Source organism: Melospiza georgiana, chromosome 14 (assembly GCF_028018845.1).
Source record: "Melospiza georgiana isolate bMelGeo1 chromosome 14, bMelGeo1.pri, whole genome shotgun sequence".
Classification (NCBI taxonomy): domain Eukaryota; kingdom Metazoa; phylum Chordata; class Aves; order Passeriformes; family Passerellidae; genus Melospiza; species Melospiza georgiana.
In genome coordinates, this window is record NC_080443.1 from 8,318,592 (window position 1) to 8,340,674 (window position 22,083).

At 44.1% G+C, this 22,083-nt stretch overlaps 1 protein-coding gene across 2 annotated transcripts; it reads right to left on the bottom strand.

Moving 5' to 3' along the window:
* Positions 1–65: 65 nt before the first annotated feature.
* SIAH1 (siah E3 ubiquitin protein ligase 1) lies at positions 66–20,363 on the bottom strand. 2 transcript variants are annotated; one of them, XM_058033997.1, is made up of 2 exons: positions 20,252–20,363; positions 66–3,659 (listed from the first exon to the last, which is right to left on the bottom strand). In XM_058033997.1, exon 2 carries the CDS (start codon positions 3,655–3,657, stop codon positions 2,809–2,811), a length of 849 nt encoding a protein of 282 aa, XP_057889980.1. In that variant the 5' UTR covers positions 3,658–3,659; positions 20,252–20,363; the 3' UTR covers positions 66–2,808. The 2 variants fall into 2 exon arrangements, with proteins under 2 accessions (XP_057889980.1, XP_057889979.1); XM_058033996.1 differs by lacking the exon at positions 20,252–20,363 and adding an exon at positions 6,681–6,802.
* Positions 20,364–22,083: the final 1,720 nt, after the last annotated feature.

Consider the following 22,083-nt stretch of genomic DNA (forward strand, 5'->3'; position numbering starts at 1 on the left):
CACTTCCTGCTTTAATCACAGCAGCTTGGAAAAGATTCTGGGTAAAACAACAGGACAGGCAGCAATACAAAACCATTCACCTGCTTTAATTTTAAACCACTACTGCAAACAAGAACTAGCAGGAACTGTCACAACAGAATCAAAACATTTACATCCACATTTGTCAAACATTTTAAGGCCTTTTTTTTCCAAAAGGGCAATGAAAAACCATGGAGGTAGTGCTAGCAGACAAATGCAAGATTTACTGTGTTTCATCTTTTAGAGACAAATTTGAATACTCCTCCCAATACAGCAAAGTAAAACAGCACTTTCTAAAATAAACAGCTAATGTTAAGACAATGCCAGGCTTTAATACACCATTTATTTTAGATAAGGTAGTAAACTGTACAGACTTCTAGTATGGTTTCTTTTTTTCATATATAACAGTGTAGTTGACTTACCAGATCCTCACTCTTTAGGCTTTTAATACTGTTGAGGATCTGGGCCCAAGGGTGATTTCATAATTCCATCTGATGATGGATATTAAAGGTTTTACACAATTATTTAACACCAAATGGAGCAATACTAATTTACATTACAGTAAGTCAGCATACAGTAGTTATGCTATAGCTCTTGTCCTCTGTGAAACATGAACAAACCTGTCTGAGCACAGCTTCTGAAGCTCACTGCAGAGGCCATTCCTGAAGGCCCCTTCCAGGGCACAGCCCTGACCTTCAGCCCACCGTGGCTCAGCACAAGGGCTCAGGGGTGACACAGCCCCAGCTGAGGCCTCCCCAGCTCAGCAGTGACCAGCCCTGCACAGCCCTGGCCTCTCAGGGCCCACACACATTCCCCACCACCTTCCCTCAGCACAGCCAGGCAGGCACCAGGGAGGCAAGGGAGATAGATGGGGGCTCCTCTAAAGAGTATTTAGCCAACTTTCTGCTGAAGACACACTGGAGGTAAATATAGACAAGCTTACTTAGGTGAGAATAATGACTGAATTTAGAAAACTGCAAACAGTTGGCTGTATATTCAAAAAGAAAAAAAAATGCTAGATTGCAGGAGTTTTGGAAGCATTTATCTACTGTCACAAGGTACCAGTACATCTTTTAAATTACATCTGTGCACAGTTCAAACAGTCTTAAGTATCAAATTTTCAGAGTGAAACCTTACTACATGAAGCCAACTATTTCTGTAGTATTTTATTAATCCAACCCAATGGATTTTATGTTCCTTACCTGTAGAACTACTTACCTCATCATGCATCAAAAACAGTAAGAACAAGAGTTGTCCTAACAGATCAACTTCTGATAAGAAAGTTAAGACAGTGCACAGTAAATAAACTGTATTTTAATGTGTTACAAAAGTAGCCAACAGCCAGACCAGCTCCCCCACACGGCTGCCACCTCTCACTCTGACAAAGGTTTCCTTCCTGCTGAGGTGGAACAGCTTTCCCTGCTCCTGTCCGGGTCTGCTTTGTAACACAAATCCCATTTACATTCGTGGTTCAGGTTTGCACATACAGGCAGTCTGCACAAAGCCCAGTATCCTTCCAAAGCCTTTAGGGCTGGTCAGTCACACCTGGAAGAGATTTATCTGCATTGTCATGTGGATCATGTCACCAAAATGAGATACAAAAGTCAGTTCCAGACAGTTGCTTTAGTAACAACCAAAAGACATGAAGACAAGAAACTGAGCAAGAGCATCAATGTGTCAAACTTTGAGCTAAAGCAAAAAGCAGAAGTTGGCTGTGTTTTTTTTTCATTTGCCAGGTAATCTTTTAATGACAAATATAAAAAGACTGAAAACATCTCACTCTGACTGCCTTTTTTTTTTTAGACAAATGGTCTGCTTTTATAATTACAATAGTGTGTAATACAGTACTTCCTTTGTACTGCAAACCAACAAATACGAGGATGCAATCAATTTTCTAAGCATCTCTAAATTTGAAATGTGAATTGCTTTTTTTTTTTTCAAATTCGGAAAGTTCTTAATAATTGTTTCATTTTTGTTAGAAGATAACTCAAAGTACAACAACATCTAGACCTGTTTTTAAAGGAGCTGTCTTTCCTGACACATCTTTGAACATAAGCACTCCTTTCGAGTTCAGTACATTCACAAATAGCTCAATTAAGAACAGTATCACCAATGAATTGACTACTGGAAAGAGACAAAATTTACCAAACATACAGAAATATAAGTTTTACCATAGCAATTATGCATATCAAAAGATGACACCTGTAATTAATCTTAAAAAGATACAAAAAAGAGAAAAACCTGAATTACAGAAAAGAAAGTCATATTTATTTAATGAAAAACTAGAAGTTAATAAAAATTAGCAAATACACAAAAAATATACACAAACAGCAGCAATACTATGTAGTGACTTACAAAGGGGGGGTGGGGAGGAGGAGGGGAAGCAGCGGCCAGGACCAGACCGCTCAACATGGCTTGTCAGTCAAAGGGGGAGGAAAAAACACAAACAAAAACACGAAACAGTATCCTTTTCAACAGTACAATCAATCTACAAACAAGTTTTAGAATTATTTTACAACATTTCCTGTAGAATCAATTCTTAATACAAAAGATGCCCATTTTGGGTGTATATATATTTTCAGTGGTTTACTGTTGACTTATTTTAAATATATTAGTTACTACATGCAACTGCTTCCTGTAATTTAACAGCCTTTCCTTTTATTTACCTTCATTTATGTCTACCCTCCATCTACCAAATAATTTGTCTGACAGTCAAAGATGGTTACCCTATTTCTGCTAAATTAAATGCAACGGTTTTAAACACTGGCCTGAAGAGGTTCGATTGCCATTTCAACACATGGATATAGTTACGTTGATGCCTAAATTGCCATTTTCTGCAAAGAGCTGTGCAATGCTGGTGTCAAAGACTAGACAGTCACTATTCATAATGGCTGTTGCAATGCCCTCATGAATGGATCGAGGAGTTGCTTCCCAAGTCAATCGCCGCCTATGCCCGTTTAGCTCGAGTCGATAAGCAAAGTTTTCCGCTTGCTTGCGCGTTCCTATCAGCTGTACAATTGCAAAGAACTGCTGGTGACCATCATACTTTTCCTGTTTCTCCAACACTAGCATGAAATGAAAGCCAAAACAAGACTGCATCATAACCCAGTCAACAGCACCAGGAAGATTAATGTCCGTGGCCAGGAACACTATATCTTCTCCCTGCAGCGTCGTAATTGACTTGTGCTGATGCATCAGGTGCGGCATGACGGCATCCAGAGAGCCTTGCCATTTACACGAAGCACCGGGACAGGGACAGGAGTAAGGCCTAAACTCACACAGCTCCTCGTGGTCTGCTTTCTCTGTGTGTGGCAAAGTTATCTCGCAGCCGGAGGAGGCGTATTTACACGGGAATAGTACGGAATTGGCAACTTTCTCCATGGCCAGGTTCCGGATGGAGCCCAGCGGGCCGCGGCAGGTGGGGCAGCACGTGAGCTTGGGCCGACAGTTGCTACAGACCAGGTGGCCGCTCTGACACTGCAGGATGGGTGGCAGCACATAGTCAAAGCACACGGGACACTCAAAGAGACTGGCCAAGTCATTGTTGGAGGCGGTGGTGCCCGTCAGCGCGGGCACCCTCTGCGATGGCGTGCACTTGGAGGTACCTGTGGGTAGGGCTGTGGCGGTCTGACGGCTCATTTCTGCAACAGAGCACACAACACACAGTTCAGATCTCAGCACACTTCACTGCCATGCACACAGCATTTCCTGACTCACAAAGCTTCAAGAGACAGTAAGACAGCAATGAAAGCAACCCCCTCCCAGGTACTACAAACTGCACTTGGTACGTGTAGATCAGCTGTGCACATACGGCACAGACACTCGCGTGACATCTAAACAACAAGTGAAGAAGTTCTGCTCATTGTTCTGAAGTGGCATTTACCTACTGGAAGCTGCAAGGGAGGGGAGTAAAAACATGCTAAAAATAAAATGCTTGTTATTGTTGGTTTGTTTTTTAATATTGCATTTATGAAATGCTTCACCCAGATCACTTGTACGTATCAACTCTGTGTATGGAACAATTCTAAGCTGTTGTGTATGAGAAATGAGGCATTTTTAATGGAAAAAACCTATCTTCTGGATGTGACCTTCTCAGTAACCATGCTTACAGTGTAATTTATTTTTAAAAAGTTGAAAAACACAGCTCAGACAATTACTACCCTACTTTTTTCCCCAGGATAGGACAGTGACTCTTCATTACTTTGCTACAGAGGCCGACAGCTTGTAAAGCACAGCCACTGCTTCAGCTTCCTTTACTAAACCATTTGGGAGGATACCAGAAAAAAAAACCCCAAAGCAATTACTTTATCTAATTTCCCAAATAAGATTAAAAATTCAAACTTGCTAAATTTGAGAATTCATTGTACCATGTAAATACTCAGACATTTTCAGTCCCTCTTGATGAAGTTCTATGTTCAGTGGAGCTCCTACTGAACTTCTGCCCTCTCCAATGTCCCCAGACAAAGGTGACAGCTGTCTGACCAAACAGCTTGCTCAAGCATTCCACAGATGTGGAACAAGTACCAACCACATTTCTTAACATGTTATGTTTTCCTGCACTCCAAACTCTCCTCCTTCTTGTGGAAAAGAAATTACTAGCACTATCTGAAAAAATAAACACAGTTTTGAAAAAATAAACCATACCTTTGTAGGTAAAGGGCAGTTAAATAAAATGCTATCCAAAATTGGCTTCTGTTACACAGTACAATTCTCAGCCACCCTAAGTGCCTCTCTGTGAGTACAACCAGCTCTGGATCTGTCACGTACGTATAAAGCTCTCAAAATAAACCTCATCTTTAATCTCCTTGCTATTTGACATGGGAATACTAGGCAATAGGCAAGCTTCCCATATTTAGCATCATTTCACCCACAAACTTACTCATACTTGGACCAGACAGCTCAGAGCAGCATACTGTGCATGCTTTTGCAAGACATGCACTGTTCAGGGCACAAAGCAGAGGAACTAAGAGATTCCTCCTTGCAAAATGACTTAGTCCTTGACATTTAAAAAGTAACAAGAGACAGACAAGTCCAAATTCCTCTACAGAAGTACCTCTCCCCAGAGCTGGAGAAGTATGAGTGTCTAAGATATAAAATCAGTGTCTGAGAATTGTGAGTCTCACAAGTCCCACTGACAGCATCTTCCTAACCCACCAAACTCTTCCTCCATCTCAGTCTTGGTGGTCTAGAAATACTTAGGAAAAACACCCATGCAGCAGTTTTCAGTGCTGGGCCATAGCTGATCCTGTAGGATGTTTGTGTCTTTTGGCTGTGTCTTCCCACTATGAGGCATTCCAGCTCAGATGAGAAGTTTAGGATGTCTGTGACAAATCCAGCATGTGTCCTGGGGCAGTGATGCTGCAGCAGCCGGGGGATGGAGCAGCAAGGCCCTGCCAGCTGCCCTGCTCTGTGTCCCAGCAGCTGCAGGTGGGGGCACCCTGCAGTTCTGTGCTCCAGAACAAGCCATGGACACGGGACAACCAGTGCTGATCACACCGATCGCTCGGGAAGAGCTCAGAAATAACAAGCATATTCAGATGCAAAATTCTGGGAGAAGCTTCCCTTCAAATACTGCAAACACACACATTTCAGAAAAGCTGTGTGTGCTTCCTCTTGCCTGACCCTGTACATCCTGATGCAGGGATCCTCCATAACCTGCAGATAACGCTGGTGAAAGCCACTGTGTCAGACCAGTTCCCTGGGCAGCTTGACAAGCTGGGTGAGCTCTGCTGCCTTTAATTACACCTCGCTGAGCCCATGCAACAGTTCAATGAAGCAACCTAAAACTTTGTGAAAGACCTTGTGCACAGATGCACTTCCCACCTGAGCTTTCTCAGGTACAGAGGCACTGGAGAACAGAACTGTGTCAGCAGTGCTCCTGTGTGAGCAGCCTTCACACACACCTTCCACAGCACCCACAGGAGCGGCACTGGAAGCGAGGAGCAATCTCTGAACCAGACCACTGGGATTAGCATGCAGGAAAGACACTGCATAATGCTATAAACTGTAATTTACCAAGCCTAAACCTGCCCAAAGCCTACATTTTCATCACTCTTGTTAACACACAAGATGAATAATACATCTTTTATGGCTATCTCAAAAGTTACAAGTTAATCACAAGGAGAAGTTTTAACAGTGGAATACTTTAACCCACCAAACTATGAAAACAATACAATTACAAACCCAGGAAAAACAACTACAGAACTGGAGATAAAGTTTAAATATATTTTTGGTTACAAACCCCTTAGTACAGGTAAAAACACTTATATGCAATATTTGCTATTTCATTATATTTATTTGCACACGTTAGGAACAAGCTTCTAAGCAACAGGGACAAACTAAGGAACACTAAGGTGTCATTTTCAAGAGTATTAGGTCCTTTAACTCCAGTTATCAAAAGGGACTACACGTATTCAAAAAGATTTACACAACAGTAAGAGTGAAAAGGGAAAAACGCATCTGAAGATCTCCTAGCTCTAAATCAAGGAAAGCTGCTCCTGGTAACATCTAGAAAGCACCGACCTGTTGCTAAAAGCATTCTCAACACTGTTCTGGGAAAGGTGACGTGCACAGGCTACCGAGACCTCCCGCGGGACATAACTCCACATCTCCTACAAGCCCAGCGTTAAATACTGCGCACAAGGCAATGCAAACGGCGCTACCTTTCCCCTTGCAGGCTTTACTCCCCGGCAAGCACGCAGACCAGACGCCCTTCCAGGAGTACGGCCCGCTGGAGGCGGATCTGCCCGTCATGGGGCGCGGAGGAGCTCATGGCGCGTCCGCGCAGCACGGGCGGGCTGGGGCCGCGGGCCGGGCGGTGGCGGCGCCCCAAGCCCCGCGGCAGCCGGGGGGCCCCGCGCGGCGCCCGGATGTCACCGCCCCGGGCGGGGCCCAGCGCCCCCATGCGCGGCCGCGCTCCGGCCCCGCGCCCCAAAATGGTTCCCCGAGCTTCCCCCGGCACTGCCGGCCGGGACGGCCCCGCCCCGCCCCGCCCTTCCCACCACCGCCTCCGGGGAGGACGCGGCTCGGCCCCGCCCGCGGAACCGGGAGCCGGCCCCGCCCTTCCCGCGGAACCGGGAGCCGGCCCCGCCCCGCCGTGGCACCGAGATCCGGCCCGGCCCGGCCGCCCCACACACCCCGCAGGCCCGGCCCGGCCTCACACGTGCGCACGGAGAAAGCCCGCCGCCTCCCCCGAAATAACTGCTAGGAAAAGCTACAGCTTCCATTCAAAACTCTGCCAAGACATGAAAATCACTTCCTACTATTTCAAGGATATTCCTGAGATGAGCATCTTTCACTATGGATCTGTAAAGTCCTGTTCAACAGGAATTTTCTCCACCTGTATAAATATTACTCAATTAAGCAAAAGCATAATCTCAAGGAAAAGATGACCAACAGAACTAAAACAATGTGGTGTATTTGATTATCAGCTTGGACTATTAGAAAAATAGAGCAGGTACAAGGATAAAGCCGTTGGAAGCCAAGTCAACACACTTGTGATACACACACTTTGCTCAGGAAAGCTTAGACATTATGGAACGCTGATGTAATGATGGTAAGGTCACAGAACTAACTAATTTCAGTGGAGGCAACAGAACAAACACACAGAGATAAACTGTTGTGGTCACATAAAAAGCAAGGCCACAAAATCTGAGTAAAGATAATTATCTTTAAAAATGCTTTCCTACTATTTGAAATCCAAGTCCTTTTCCAGAAGACTTTTATCAGCACTACAAATAATGCCAATTGCTACAAAGAAAACCTGCCCACTCATACAAGGCTTCCTTCAGTCTCACCCGCAAACCTGCAATATACAGCATCCCACTGGGTAAGAGTCAAGAGAGTTTACAAGCAGAACAGAAAAGCTGAAGCAAAACTGCACAGAAACAGCTTTTGAGGAACTAAGAGCATGTGGCCAGGTGCCACCCCTCGTGTGGCAGCGCCACCGGCTGCACAGTGCCTGGGGACAAAGCCATTGGGACCCGGACACAGAACCAAAATCCCGGGGCAATGGGAAGCACAACCAAAGCACTGGTTAAAAAGCTCTGCTGAGACATAGGTGCACAGAAAGTAGTTTGAAAAAGCTGAAAAAGATCGTGTGCCTCATGTGCCAGGGAGTTATCAATGATAAACAGGACCAGACTGACACTCTTCCACCTTCTCACCTTATCAAGGTGTTAGCTCCAGACACATTCTAAAAATCACATCTGCGCTTCACTGGAATGCAGGGCACCTCTGACAAATTCAACTTAGCATCATCCACTTCTCTCACATCAAATAGCACATCTTCTCTCATATCCTCACCCATATCACGTAGATTAGCCTTGAGTTTAGCATTTTGGCTAGCTTTTGAAAGCGTAACTGAATATTAGTTTGGGGAAAAAAACACACACCAAAGTTCTGTGTAGTCATCTTAATGGCTGGAAGGGAAAAAGTCTCATATAAGAGTAATAAAAGGACAGAAAAAAATTAATCACAATTGTCTGTATGTGATGCAACAACATAATTTTTTCTATAACATTTCAAAACTAACTCCATGCAGGAACTCCCATTCAAAGTGCACCCTTAATGCATTACAGCCACCAACAAAGTGATAGAAAATCTTTCATCTTTTTCAACAGTACATTCATATTTGAGAATAAGACTTTTTTACACACAATACTGCTAGAGAGCACTGGATATGAGAATAGGATGAAGTTGTGAGAAACACAAGTTACTTTTTTCAGGACATAACACAAGCCAAAGAATGTCAAAACCCAAAAGCTAAATGAAAGGTTGAAAATACTCATTAAACATAAAACATATCAGAGAAAATATTGCCAATATTTTTAAAGAAACTAGTATTTTTAATTTTATTTAATTTCAAAGACATTTTAGGGCCCAGGGCTTTGCCTTTTGCAGTGTATCAGTTTCTCTTTCCCAGCTCTTGGGAGATGTTGGATCCCAAGGGCCTGGGATGGTCGGGATCAAACGCAGGCTGGACAGACGTGCACCCCTGCTCAGACCCAGCCTCTGGACCTGCTGCCCTACTTCAGAATTTTTAGAAGACAGTTCATGACATAAATTATTAATCAACTATATAATACAATTTAGTCTCTATACATGGTTTTGACTAATTTTTTTCAACCCTTGCAGACACTCTTTTTCTTTGGTGCCCTTAACTATGCTATTTGTTATTTCAGACACCTCAGGGCTTCTCTTTTCCTGCATAACAAGTAAAAGCTAGATCAATCCAATGTAACTGACAATTATAAAATGAGACCAAAATAAACAAAATTGAGTCAAGACTTGATGATTTCCTTTGCCAAAATATCATCTGTCCAGTTCATCTCTCTTTCATACACAATTAGACCATTTCCCTCTACCTTGCAGTGACCCAGTCTGCCTGAAACTGCAGGCAGCTTTTTCCTTGCACCTCAAGACATTCCCTACCAACCCCATTTTCCAACCACCAGGAAGGGAAATCCCAACAGATTTATAGAACCATGGAATTGTCTTTGTTCCCCAGTCCCTGACACCCCCCGTTTCTGGTGTGTCCCACACGTGCTCCCTCACGATCCCAATGGAGCCATGGCAGTGCCTGTCCTGCCCCTCTCCGAGCTCAGCACACCCCACTGGCAGATGCAGACACAAACACAGCCATGGAAACACCAACAGCATTGTGACACCCTCCAAACCTGTGACCTATTTCTAACTCAGTGCAAACACCTGACTTAGGTCAGTGCTGTTTGATTTCTGCCTCACTGCTGTTGCTCACCATTTCTCCTGTGGAGATATGCTGCAATATTCAGCATCAGCCCAGGAGAGGTTTTTCCCTAGCTCTTAAACATTTTCTTTCCAACAACTTTATAAGGTAAAATTAGGAAGGAACTATATGCTGTAGAAGACATAGAATGACCACATCAAAATCACAGTAACTAACTACTATGACTGAAGTGTTCAATTTTAAATGCAACAAAGAACTTCAATTCCAACAAGTGAATAACCTTCTCCATTCAAACAGAGCTTCAACATCCACCTTTGCACAGAACACTGGAGCCCACGCTGCTATGGTACCTCAATCTTGTGAGGGAAGGAAAGCTGAGGAACAACACTGCCAAAAAACCTGATGAATCCCCGAATTTCATTCTGAAACTACACACAGCTAAACAAAAATACAGGGAAAAACCACTCTTTAAATACAAATCAAAACCAAACCCCTGCATTAAAAAGATCATGGACCACTTCCATATTGGACTTGACCATATTTTTCCTTTTTAAAAACAGGCAAATAACTTGTCTTGCTGTGACACTGCCAAATCCCACCGAGCAGAGAGGTATGAGCTGGTGATAGAGAAACAGTGCTCCAGGCTGTGTCCTGCACTGCACCTGGTGGAGCTGTCTGACAAGAGCCCTCTCTTCCCTGCTTCCCCAGCTCTGTATCCCCAGTGCAGCCAGTGGCCAGAGCTCTCCTTGCCACAGGACAGCCAGAGCTGCCCCCAGGGACCCCACAGCCCCATAACCATGGGATGGACCCAACCTGGCACCTGTGCCCCCAGAGCCCTCTCAGAAACCCAACAGGGCGTGTCTGCCTGCAGCCTGCTGTCTCAAAATAAGGATGGCAGAAACCAGAGAATCTAAGAAACTAAAGAAAACTTCATATGAAAAATACAGATAACTCTATGCAAACTAAGTAACAGGGAAAAGATTTTTATTTTATTTTTAGTAGTATCTAGTTTCTGTTCACTGTGCACAGAACACACTGAATTGAGCTGTGTCAGAATCATCCTTCCACAGTTCAGCCCAGTACTATCTATAAACACAGGGAGACAGCTACCTTTTTAAAAGTTCTGGACATACAATGCTGCAATAGAAAGTAAGGCAGGCACACAGAAGGATCAGCTACAGAGTGAACTAGTAAGAGCAACAGAAAAGAGGAAAGCCAGGTATTTTTCATGCTCATACTGCCATTCAGAAGTCTCTAAACAGGAAGCACTCAATTGTTCTACAAGGCATCATAGATGGGCTCTGTATACAATTACACTCTGTTAGAATTTTTTTAAAAAGGAAAGAAAAAAAAAATAACCAACCCCCTCTATAAACAGTAACAGCAAATCCTACCATGTGTGACAATTTGGGGGCTGTGTTTCTTCCCTCAGTCTGATTTTGCAAACCCTACACTCCTCAGTGCATGCTGTAATTGCCATGCAATATTGCATCACCACTGCTGTGTCTGGGGCACACACAGGGAGGAGGGTGTGGCATGGGAGCTCTCACCTGAATTCAGTCAGGCTCAGCTAAAAGAAGTACCTGGACTCTGATGTGCCTTCACTTACCAAGGCCTTCTGTGATAACTATTCCAACTCAAATTCAACACCTATTTTATGCTCAATATTTTTCCTGCATAACTCAACAGTAGTAGGGAGCAGACCATCAAAATAACTAGACCTAATCAAAGAGACCTACAAATAAAGGCTGCCCTGCAGGAGACTGACCCGTGACACAGAAAGCCCCTCTGTAGGAAGCCAGGACAGGATGACATACATTGACTGCTTTTATAAAGATGCCTCCATCTTGTTCATTCCTTAGGTTTGTACATACTTCCACTTTAAATAATCACTTCTTCTTGGGATCCTTCACTTGTTCTGTATTGCTGTATGCAGCCCTGGTGACAGTGGAGCCTGTGTAAAGTATGGCAATCTAAACCCAGGAGGGCAAATGTGTAGGGGAGGGCTTGGAGAATGAAGATACTGCCGAGCACAGACCATGGTGCCACAAGGTGTGTCAGCTATGGATCCTACACAGATACATCCAGCACCACAGAACACACTCTAGTGGCACTGGAAGCCTAACTTTTAACACCTCAGAAATTACTAATTTTTCAGAATCTCTGGTACTAAACTACAGAATCCCTAGTCTGAGTGACACTTTTTACAAATCTGTTTTTTTAAAATAATCTTCAAAAGTAAGAACTATTAGAAGAATGTCTGATAAAGATAATGCATTCATTTTATCAGAGACACACACCACAAGGAGAATAAAACACACAAAATAAATACACACAATAAAACACACAAAAAGTTCCTTTACTTTTAAAAGTTAAAAGTAAAGGAGCAAGTCTGTATTTTTAAAACAGACATTTCCAAATTTTGGAACTAAAATTTTCCTACTATGCATATTAATTCAAAATGAAAGCTGTGGCAACGTAAGGTGGGCCACGGGTTTTTGTACTTTGTTGATACACCACAGGTAGAAAACAGAAAGGACTGAGCTTAGACTATGTAAGACTTTAGTAAAAGTAGTACAAAACTACAGTGGGACTTTTGCATTTCTGATGGTTCCACACTTTTCAGTACTTCATTTCTTTAACCTCCCATTTTCTGCCTGCCTTGTGTTTCTGGAACCTATTCTTTGAAGCCCATGTGCCTCCATTAGAACCAATTCTGTTTTATTGCAGTGACTTAGCTTTTCCCCACTCATCAATTCTGAATCAACTTTTCCTGTAATATTATTGCATGAAAATTCAATTGCCGCAATAATTAATATTTTTAAAATCATTATTAAAATGTTAATCAAATTCTCACACTCGGCTACTGACAGCTCTGCAGCCAAGGCTGGTTACACTGCTGCAGAGAGCAACAGCTCTACAGCTTCTCTCTCATCAAACCCTCAGCTCTGAAATGCAGCTTTAACTCCCAGGAAGAGCAGTCCCAGGAAATGTCCAAGGAGCAGAGCTGGGGGCAGCAGCTGATGTCCCCGCCCACCATGGTGCATGGAAACATTGAGCATTCCTTGAAACCTTTAAAAAAAAGTCACCCAAACCCACGATCAGTGGTGCAGAGCACAAGTCTGTGGCAAGGCAGACCTGCGGCTAGTTCCTGTTTTGTCACGAGTTTCTGAGTCACCACAACAAGTACTTCCCTGCCTTTTACAGGTTTTAAACTACCACAAGTAGCTGTGAGTCTGACACATTAATGCAAAAAGACTGAAATTACTTGATAAGGATACCAAGTTAACCCTGTTAGACCCTATTCAAATTTACTTCAGTAATAACTGAATACCATTACACACTAAAAGACACTGTTAAATTATTTAACATCTCAGTTTTTGTAGTCCACCATCATCAGACTTCAATCACAGTTTACTTTCAAACTCCTGCTCACATATGGATAACTGCTCTCTACTCATTCCAGTATTTTGTACATCAAAGACACAAATTATGAAAACATTGGCAACACCCTTCTCACCACCTCTATTGTATCTAATCTGAAGGCCCTCCTGATTTTATGAAAAGTTAAGTAACCTTTCTTTGGAGGGATCCTTGAATTATCAAAAAAAAATCCCTCAGTGTCTTTTGTGAAGCTCCAAGTACCCAGATTGTCAAGCAAGTTATTTAAATTCAGAAGAAAAAAAAGCTCTTGGGCAAGAGAATTATATGTTCTTTTATTGCCATTAAATTCTGATCAGGTACATCTCAAATGTCAAGTAAAATGTACACACTATCTCACTTATTTGTATTGCTTGGGAATTGCTTCATAGCATACAAAATTAAAATTCTGTCATAATCACTCTGAAGTCAGGCCTGAGTCTGCACCAGAAGTTAAAACACAAGATATTATAAATGGTTTGGAAATGACAGGAGTAGACATATTTTTCTGCTACTTCATGTTCTCTTTATCTGCACTTTCTAAATTCAAGACCTATCACTGTCTTTCTCTGCAAAAAACTTTCCTCTCTTCTGTTATGTATTCAAAATCAACACTTGAGTCTGTTGCAGTGCTGAATCTCTAACATCAACTCTTAGCCAAGAATCACTGTCTAAAGCAGAATAGAAAATTCTGTCTAAAACCAGAACAGGCTGGAAGATCAAGCATTCAAAAAAATGAGAAATAAAAAAAATTAAAGTTTCATAGACAACCTTACATCTACTTCTCCATATGCACATTATAGAACAGCTTTCAATGAAATCCTCTTTTTCCCTACACTCAACTCCATAACTACATGAGCACCTTTGCATGCATGGGAGAACTATGACTGTACAAGGAACAACAACTTTTGTTTAAGCAGAACACATTACTTTTAAACAAAACTGTTTAGGTCAGCAGCTGTTTTCAATATGAGCAAAAGTGCTCTTAAAATTACTGTTTTACAGGTGCTGCTTTGGAAGAATGTCCATCTTAGCTTCTATTATAGAATGCATATTTTTTTATCTGTAAAATTTCCTTTCTAAATAATTTGACTTGACCCAGCACAAAGCCACACTAAAATTTCATAGTACACCATCAACATCTGCCAGCCAAATGATTCCCTAGTCACACCTGTGCAACCAGTCTCCAAATTACATCCTTAGGGCACTTGTGCAATCACACAGATATCGACCATGGAGAGATGAACCCTATACAAATTAACTCCCAACTGTGCTGATGCCTTCATGCACAAAAAGGGGGAAGTTCCTGTGAATGAAAGCAGTTTTATGACTTTAAAGACTTCTATATAAATACATGTGCATATATATTTCAAAATAAACAGTCATTCAGAAACCAAAATGTTCGTTGAGCAGAGCATTTTTACAACATTTACAAGAAGACAATTGCACATGCACCTTGTGAGACAGAAAGGAGCAAGACTTAAGGCTCAAATATAGGCAAAAGTGACCAGCTTTAAACTGAGAAGGCTCAAATATAGGCAAAAGTGATCAGCTTTAAACTGAGAAGTTTCTCTTTTACACCTTAAACTGGGGTCATACAGGTATCACACAAAAATGCAAATCAAAGCATGTTTACCACATGATTTTCAAAACAGCATTAGGTAATTTAAGAAGATTAAAATATAAAAACTGTAGCAGACCCCTGTTGGTAAAAAAAAAAAAAAAAAGACAGAAGGTAATGAGGTTTCAAAAAAAAATCAAGAGTCCATTTTTACAGAAAGGAGTTACAGTCACTACCTTTCAAAGTAGCAACATGCCATATTTTAAAGGTTCTTAAATATTTTAATAGCACTTCTAAGAAAACTGCTCAGTTACAACATTTCTTAAGAGCTTTCACACAGCACTAAAAGAAAATGGTTTATCTATAGCATGAAGAATGACCCACCGGATGCAGGCTCCATGACACCAGGCACACACACAGGGGATGCTGGAGTGCAATTCCACCATTTCCACAACAAACAAAAGCAGGCTGCCACCAAACAGAGGGGTTGTGCTGCCTGTTTTTACCCCCTGGTTTTCTTTCTCTTTAAGGTAATGTGATGAACAAGACCAGTCTTGCACAAGCACCTGAGCAGTTCCCCTGGCAGCCCAGGAAGCACCAAAGCATGAGGCAATGGAGCAATGGAGGCCCAGCCATCCTTGCCCAGCTCTGAGCCTGCCCTGGCAGCGCAGCCGCGGTGACAGAGGGTGGCACCTCCTGCAGGGACAAACTCAGGTCCCACGGTGCCAGCTGCCCTGGGAAGGGCACTGGGAACATCACCCTCTCCTCACAGGTTCACTTTGCAGCTGAACTTGGCACTGAAACTGCTCCATTTCACACTGCCATGGGAGCAGCCACACTGCAAGGCACCGCTGGCAGCCCAGCAGAACAGAACTGTCCTGGCTGTGCCACAGCCTGCGGGGGCTACACCTGCCGTGATTTCTCCTCCTCACAACAACTAACCACAGTTTTCAGGACTAACAGACTTTTGAAAAAAAATCATAGGGAAAAAAATCTTTTAAACCCCACTTCAAACTAATACCTGCATCACACTTCAGCATAAAGCAACTTGTACCAAGATTTACAAAACTGATGCCTTGTATTGCAGTTGTCATCCCCTTGTAAAATATATAAGACATGTAACTTTCCCTCATGAAAGATCTGTAACACAGAGCAAACAACAAAGATAAGCCTTTTAACACATGCACATTTCTAAGCTAGACACCAATTCTAGAAATTTTTATGCAATTTATTTTCAAGCTTTCCTTCTTGCAGTTTAACACCAAATTGCTTTAAAATACCCCTACTCCAGTTAAAACCTTCACACAATCCATACATTAGCAAAATTTTAAGAATAATTTTCCTTCAACATACTTCATCTGAACATGTATTTGAAAGTAACTCTTACAAGCAGTGGCATTCTAATGCTCCTCCTTGACAGCATTAAAAAAAAAAATCCTGAAAAGTGACTGTTGTCTTTCTTCAAAGACTAAATTACTTTTTGCTCTGTTCAATACTATGTGCAAGAATTTTAGAAAAGAACTTTAGAATATTTAAGGACTTCATGCCACTGTGCTGCTTTTGCTTTGGGTAGAGTTCACTTTCTTTGCAGTGGCTGGGACAGGGCTGTTTTGGGTTTGTGCTGGAAGCAGAGCTGATAAATAGAGATGGTTTTGCTATTGCTGAGCAGCTCCTGCACACAGTCAAGGCCTTTCCTGCTTCTCACACCAGCCCAGCAGTGGGGAGGCTGAGCACAACACCCTGGCAGGGGACACAGGCAGGACAGGTGACCAGCTGAGCAGAGGGATGTTCCACACCATCTGCATCACAGCCAGCAGATAAAGCTGGGGGGAAGGAGAGGAAGGGGGGATGTCTGCAGTGATGGCATTTGTCCCCCCAGGTAACCACCAGCATGAGGGAGCCCTGCTCTGCTGGGGATGGCTGAACACCTGCCTTGCTCATGGGAAGTGCTGCAGGAACTCCTTGATTTGCTTTGTTTGGGTGTGCAGCTCCTCCTTCACCTATTACACTGTCTTTATCTCAATCCAAGAGGTTTTTGTGCTCTTACTCTTGCAATTCTCTCCTTGCTCCCACAGGTGGGGAAGTGAAGAGAGAGGCAGTGTGGTACTGAGCTGCCAGCTGGGGTTAAACCACCCCAGCCACACAAACCACACTTCAAAGAACTTCTCTTTCACTTTTAAGGAGTGGATGAGTAATTTTTTAAGCAGCCAAGTTATCACTACACTCTCCTTGTTTTTCTTCACGTCCAGCAAGGTCATCTATTGGTACGAGAAGAGATAAAAATGTGTTTCTGGATAAGGCAGACCAAAAAGGGGAAAAGGCCATCAACTGTCTATAGAGCAATTTACTGCTCTTCTTACATCAATTGTCCTGGATATATCCATGCTAATTTTATAATTATTTTTTCCAGGTGCAAGAGGACAAATACAGATTTTATAATTTAAGTAGCATTTTACTTCCTCCCTGAACACACAGACAACCTCACTTCTCATATTCAGCTTCTATAAAGAAGAACAAGTAAAAATCAGAAGTGGACCATTTGGTTAGCTGTAATTATCTAGCACTTTATCTGATTAAAGTATTGTTGAATTAGTAACCAAATCTCTCATTATTCCTATGATAACACAAAGAATCATCATTTTATACAGTCACTCAAACAGGCATGTATGTATAACAGTTGTGCTGGCCATCACAGAAACATGGCATGCAGTTTGATCAGAATTAGAATATCTCTCTCTGTAGTGGTACAGAACTTAAATTCAATTAAATGGGGCATTAATGCTGGCTTCTGTGTTCCCTAACTCCACTGTGAAGTTAACAGCTGAATGTACCCTGGCATGTCAAACACCCCCAGGTCACTGACACAGGAAGATTTTTGCTTAGATGCAATAAAGTGCTAACAGCAAAATCTCAGGTACACCTGAAGTAACACCTCATGATAACAACTCAGCACTTATGCATATCTTCCAATTTCCAGCCCATAATTTGATAATGTACACAGAAAACACACATCAAAATTACATTTTTACCATGCCATTGAACATTTAGGAAAGGAAGAGTATGAACACTTTCAAAAAGAGTAACCTGCTTACAACAAATTTTTCTTACTAATGAAAAATTCTTATTAATGAAAGCATTTTATTAAGGCAACAATTTGTCTCTGTTGTGCATTTTGTCAAAGTAAAAAAAAAAAAACAAAAACACAAAAACCTCCAAAAACCTCTTACAGGTTATTTTTTTAAGTCACAACTAGTTTTCCCTTTTTAAAATGCTGATTTCCACTCAAAAACCAAAGCAACAGAAAAGAAATCTGCATCTACAATGCTCATGACATTTAAGACTGCAAACTCTGGAGCTGAGATCCTGAGCTTCAGGCACCACGTGATGGCTGAGATGAACTCGAGCCTGCTCCGGCGCGGGGCTTTCTGCAGCAGGTAGCACCGACAGCTCTGAGCAGGAATTCAGGTGACCACAGGCAGCAGCTGCAAACACAGCACACCCTGCCTGCTGCACACTGCCTACATGCACCACAACGGCAGGACTGAGTTCTTTATGTGGCAACAATTTCAAATATCACTCATTTACCTTGACTATTCTGCTTCAGTTTAGCTCCTGAAAATAAGACAAGTATTAAAGCAAAAAAGACACTAAAAATCCATTTGGCAAAACTCAGTCCAGCTTTTAGAGCTGACAGCTACAAGACTAAAAGCACGACTACAGATGAAAAATAAAGCAAAGTGATCCTAAATTAAAATTAGGAACATCCTGTTTCTGATAGCAGCTGCATGCACAGCCCTCCAGAATGTTTCATCTGAAGACCACAGTTCATAAAACTGTCCTACTGGGTTTCTCTGAATTTTCTGACCAAAGAGTTGCTTCTCACATGAATATGGGCACATGCTCCCCTTTTCCACATTAGAGGCAGGTGTCTGACATTTGAGCAGGATTTCTTTCTCAATTCACACAAAGCAAAGAGCAGCAACTCCACTCAAACCTAAGTATGAAAAGTACTCTTGTTATTTAAAGTATTCACTTTCCTTAGTTCACACCTACTTAGCTGGAGCTGCTGAATTTCTGAGCTAACTCTTCTACTACAGTCTAACTGGACTATGGCATTAAAACTTTATCAATAGAAATGGCACAGTAACAGTTCAGCCACTTCATCTGGACACGCACTTTCAGGTCAAAACCGCCACCATTTCATCAGGTTGAGAATTCTTAGGTGACAACAGATTTCTAAAATTGTATCACTGATGGATAGGTCTTATTCTTGTGCTTTCCCCTATGTTTTTCACTGCTGTGAAGAGGGCAAAGGTTACTTAAGAACATTAGTCTCCATTGAAAAGAACCTAATTTCTAGCACTCGATTTTTACTTCAGGTATATTCCTCAAAGTAATTTCGTGCAACGAACAGTCCAGAGATCCAAGCTTTACCCTAAAAACCTCTGTATTAGTGTACCTGCACTCCAATAACTCAAATCTTCTTGCAGACCAGCTTGATTAAATCAGGGTTGAGAAGAGTCCCTTCCATTTCCCTCCCCCTCTGGAATGTACCGTGCTAGTCTCAGTTTAGAAGGGAGATAAACAGACAACTGAAACTATGTCCCGAGCGTGGAATATCCCGTGTCCTTCACGACCTAGTCCAATTAGCCATGAGCTTCCTAACAGACAGCCATGTGCCACCTTAAAGAAACCAAATCATTTTAACTATTTAGACTATGAGTAGGCTGCTCATTATAAAGACAAGGCAATATTCACCCAGTCTGGCTGAAAAGGAGGGCGCAAGGAGAATACTGGAGAAATATTGTATTAATGTAAGCATAAAATAAAAGTGCCACCAGCTCACCACAGGAAAATAAACTTGGTTCTCCTCCTGAAGAAATACGTGAGATGCTTTGCCTTTCCCTACAAACGCTGTTTTCTCCCGTCCTTTTAAAAGCGTGGAGAAGGGGAAGGCACGAAGGTCCCCGGCCTTTTCATCTTTTAAGGGGAAGCCGTAGGATGGGCAAAAATCTCCCTCCCTCGTTGCCCTCACGGGATTAGGTAAGAGCGAGCAGCCCTGTCGGTGATGCCGGCGAGGGGCACCCAGCGGCACATTTACCCCGGCCGCCAGCCCCGTTCCTGCGGCGGCCGGGCCCGCCGGGAGCTCGCAGGGGCCAGGCCGCCTCCCCGGGCCGCGCCGAGCCCGCGGCGCTCCCCGAGCACAAAGCGCGGCGGGGCCGAGGCCGAGCCCACAAAGGGGCAGCCCCGGCCCTGGCGGCGCAGGCCCGGCCCGGCCCGCCGCCTCCGCCTGCACACAATGGCCCGGCGGAAGGGCTCGGGGCCGCCGCTCCGGCAGGCCCCGCCGCGCCCCGCTCCCCCGAGCCGCGGCCGCCACTCAGCACCGCCCGCCCGGGCCGCGCTTAGGCCGCGCAGGGGCCTCGTCCCGAGGCAGCCCCGCGGCCGCGCCGGGGCCTCCCGCGGGCGGCGGCGGGGCCCGGGCGGGGGCCGAGGGCCGCGCGGGGCCGGCCGCTCCCGCTGCCCCTCGCTCTCCCCACGCCGCTCACCTGTGGGCGCCGGGCAGGGCGGGACCCGCTGAGGCGGCCTTGGCTCCCCCGATGGCGGCTCCGTGCGGGCCGACTGCGCTGCGCCGCTCCGGCCGAGACGCTCCGTGCGCGGCCCGAGCCCACCGCGCGCTCCCCGCCTCCCTCCCTGCCTCGCTCGCTCGCTCCCTGCGCCGCGGGCACGCGCCGGCTGCGCCCGAGCGATCCTGCCGCCGCCGCCTCCGCGCGCGCGCGCACCACGGGCGCGCTCCCGCCGGCGCCCCCCCCCTCCCGCGCACGCGCGGGCCGCGCTCTGCCCCGCGCCCGGCCGGGAACAAAGGCCGCGCTGCCCTCCGCGCCCCCGGCACCGCCGCCCGCCCCGGCCCGGCACCGCCGCCCCTCACCTGCGCCGCCCCGGGGCCGCTCGAGCCCCCCTCAGCCCCCACGGGCCCCGGGCGCTGCCGCGGCCCCGCGGTCGTGGCGGCCCCGCCGTGCCCGGGCAGCGAGGGTCGGGCACCGCGGGCTCCGCGCCGCCGGGACCACGCGGGGACTGTCACAAGGGCTCGGGATTGTGTGGTAGAAAATGAAAGAGCCCGCAGAGGGGCCTCTCGCAGAGAGGCCGGGAACGTCCGGCACGGGGGCATTCTGGTGCTTTTAATGCACTGCTAAAAACAAACCCCTTCTTCAGTCTCTGTTCAAAGACTGCATAATTCAGGTTAGGTCCCCATCCAGCAGTGCCCTAAATACAAATGTAACTTTCAACACGTAAGCTGGATGAAATAAATGTAGTTACCATTGTGCTTGCATATGCTTTGTTGGATTAGGACCATGCTCATTTACTGAAGCTATTCAGAGGTTTGCCAGAGGAGAGACACTGTTTGTTTTATTTTCAGTAAAATATTTAAAAATATGTATTTGCTGTCTTATTTCCATTTTCTGAATGACTGAAGCATTTTCTTGGCCAGTTTATTTGATTATCCAGATGGTTCTCACTATCATCCTCATTCCTTTTGATGACCAGTAAAGCACTTCTTTTTGTATAACATTCCCGTGTTGAATCTGCCAAGTCTGCTCCTATTCAGAGAATTTTGTGATTAATTTTAAGGCAGATTCTCAGAAATACATCACTGTAGCGATGCAGTGCAGTATGTACCAGATGCACTATTTAAGAATCCTCACAAGTATAGATAATATCAATTATTTATTGTCAAAGGATGGCCAACTACAAGAGTTTAACTTCTTTGCACATAATTTCTCCCTGCACACCTTGTAGCTATGCAGTGGTTATTAAGCCTTTTGCTTTAGGTATTCATGAGGGGTGATACACATGGCAATGACTGCCAACTCATAGTTGGGCTGACTTATTGAATACTTAAAGAGATATGATGAAGTAAAATATTATTTTTGTCCTGAATAGAAAGGATACAATCCTGAAGCAACATATTTTCAATATCAAAGTTTTTTTCCCCACCTTCAATTTTAGTACAGAGTAGGGCTAATCATTTGATGTATTTTTAAACATATGGAGGTCTATTCGCCAGTGGAAGCTTCTAAAAAAGGTACCATCCTATAGAGAGCAAGGTAAAAAGCAGCTATTATAGTAGCAATTGGTATTTTTAGAGATGACAACCACAATGCTTATCAGTTCCGGTAATCTGTGTGGTTTGTACAAAGTATCTCTGTGGTTAACACTCTGATCCTGGAAACACACACTTTTGCTAAAAAAAGACAAGTCCTGTACCAGATCGATGCGTTGCTGGTTGGTCACTATGAAAAAACAGCATCCAAACAAACACTTGCTTTTCCCTGAGTGAAACTCGTTTCTTGAGCAGTGAAAGTAATTAAACTCCGTCTCT

Excerpts from the sequence above, each read along its gene's own strand:
- SIAH1 (XM_058033996.1), bottom strand. The coding sequence starts at position 6,771 with ATGACGGGCAGATCCGCCTCCAGCGGGCCGTACTCCTGGAAGGGCGTC. Across the intron at positions 3,660-6,680 it reads TAAAGCCTGCAAGGGGAAAG|AAATGAGCCGTCAGACCGCC; the intron begins GTAGCGCCGTTT and ends GCTCTGTTGCAG.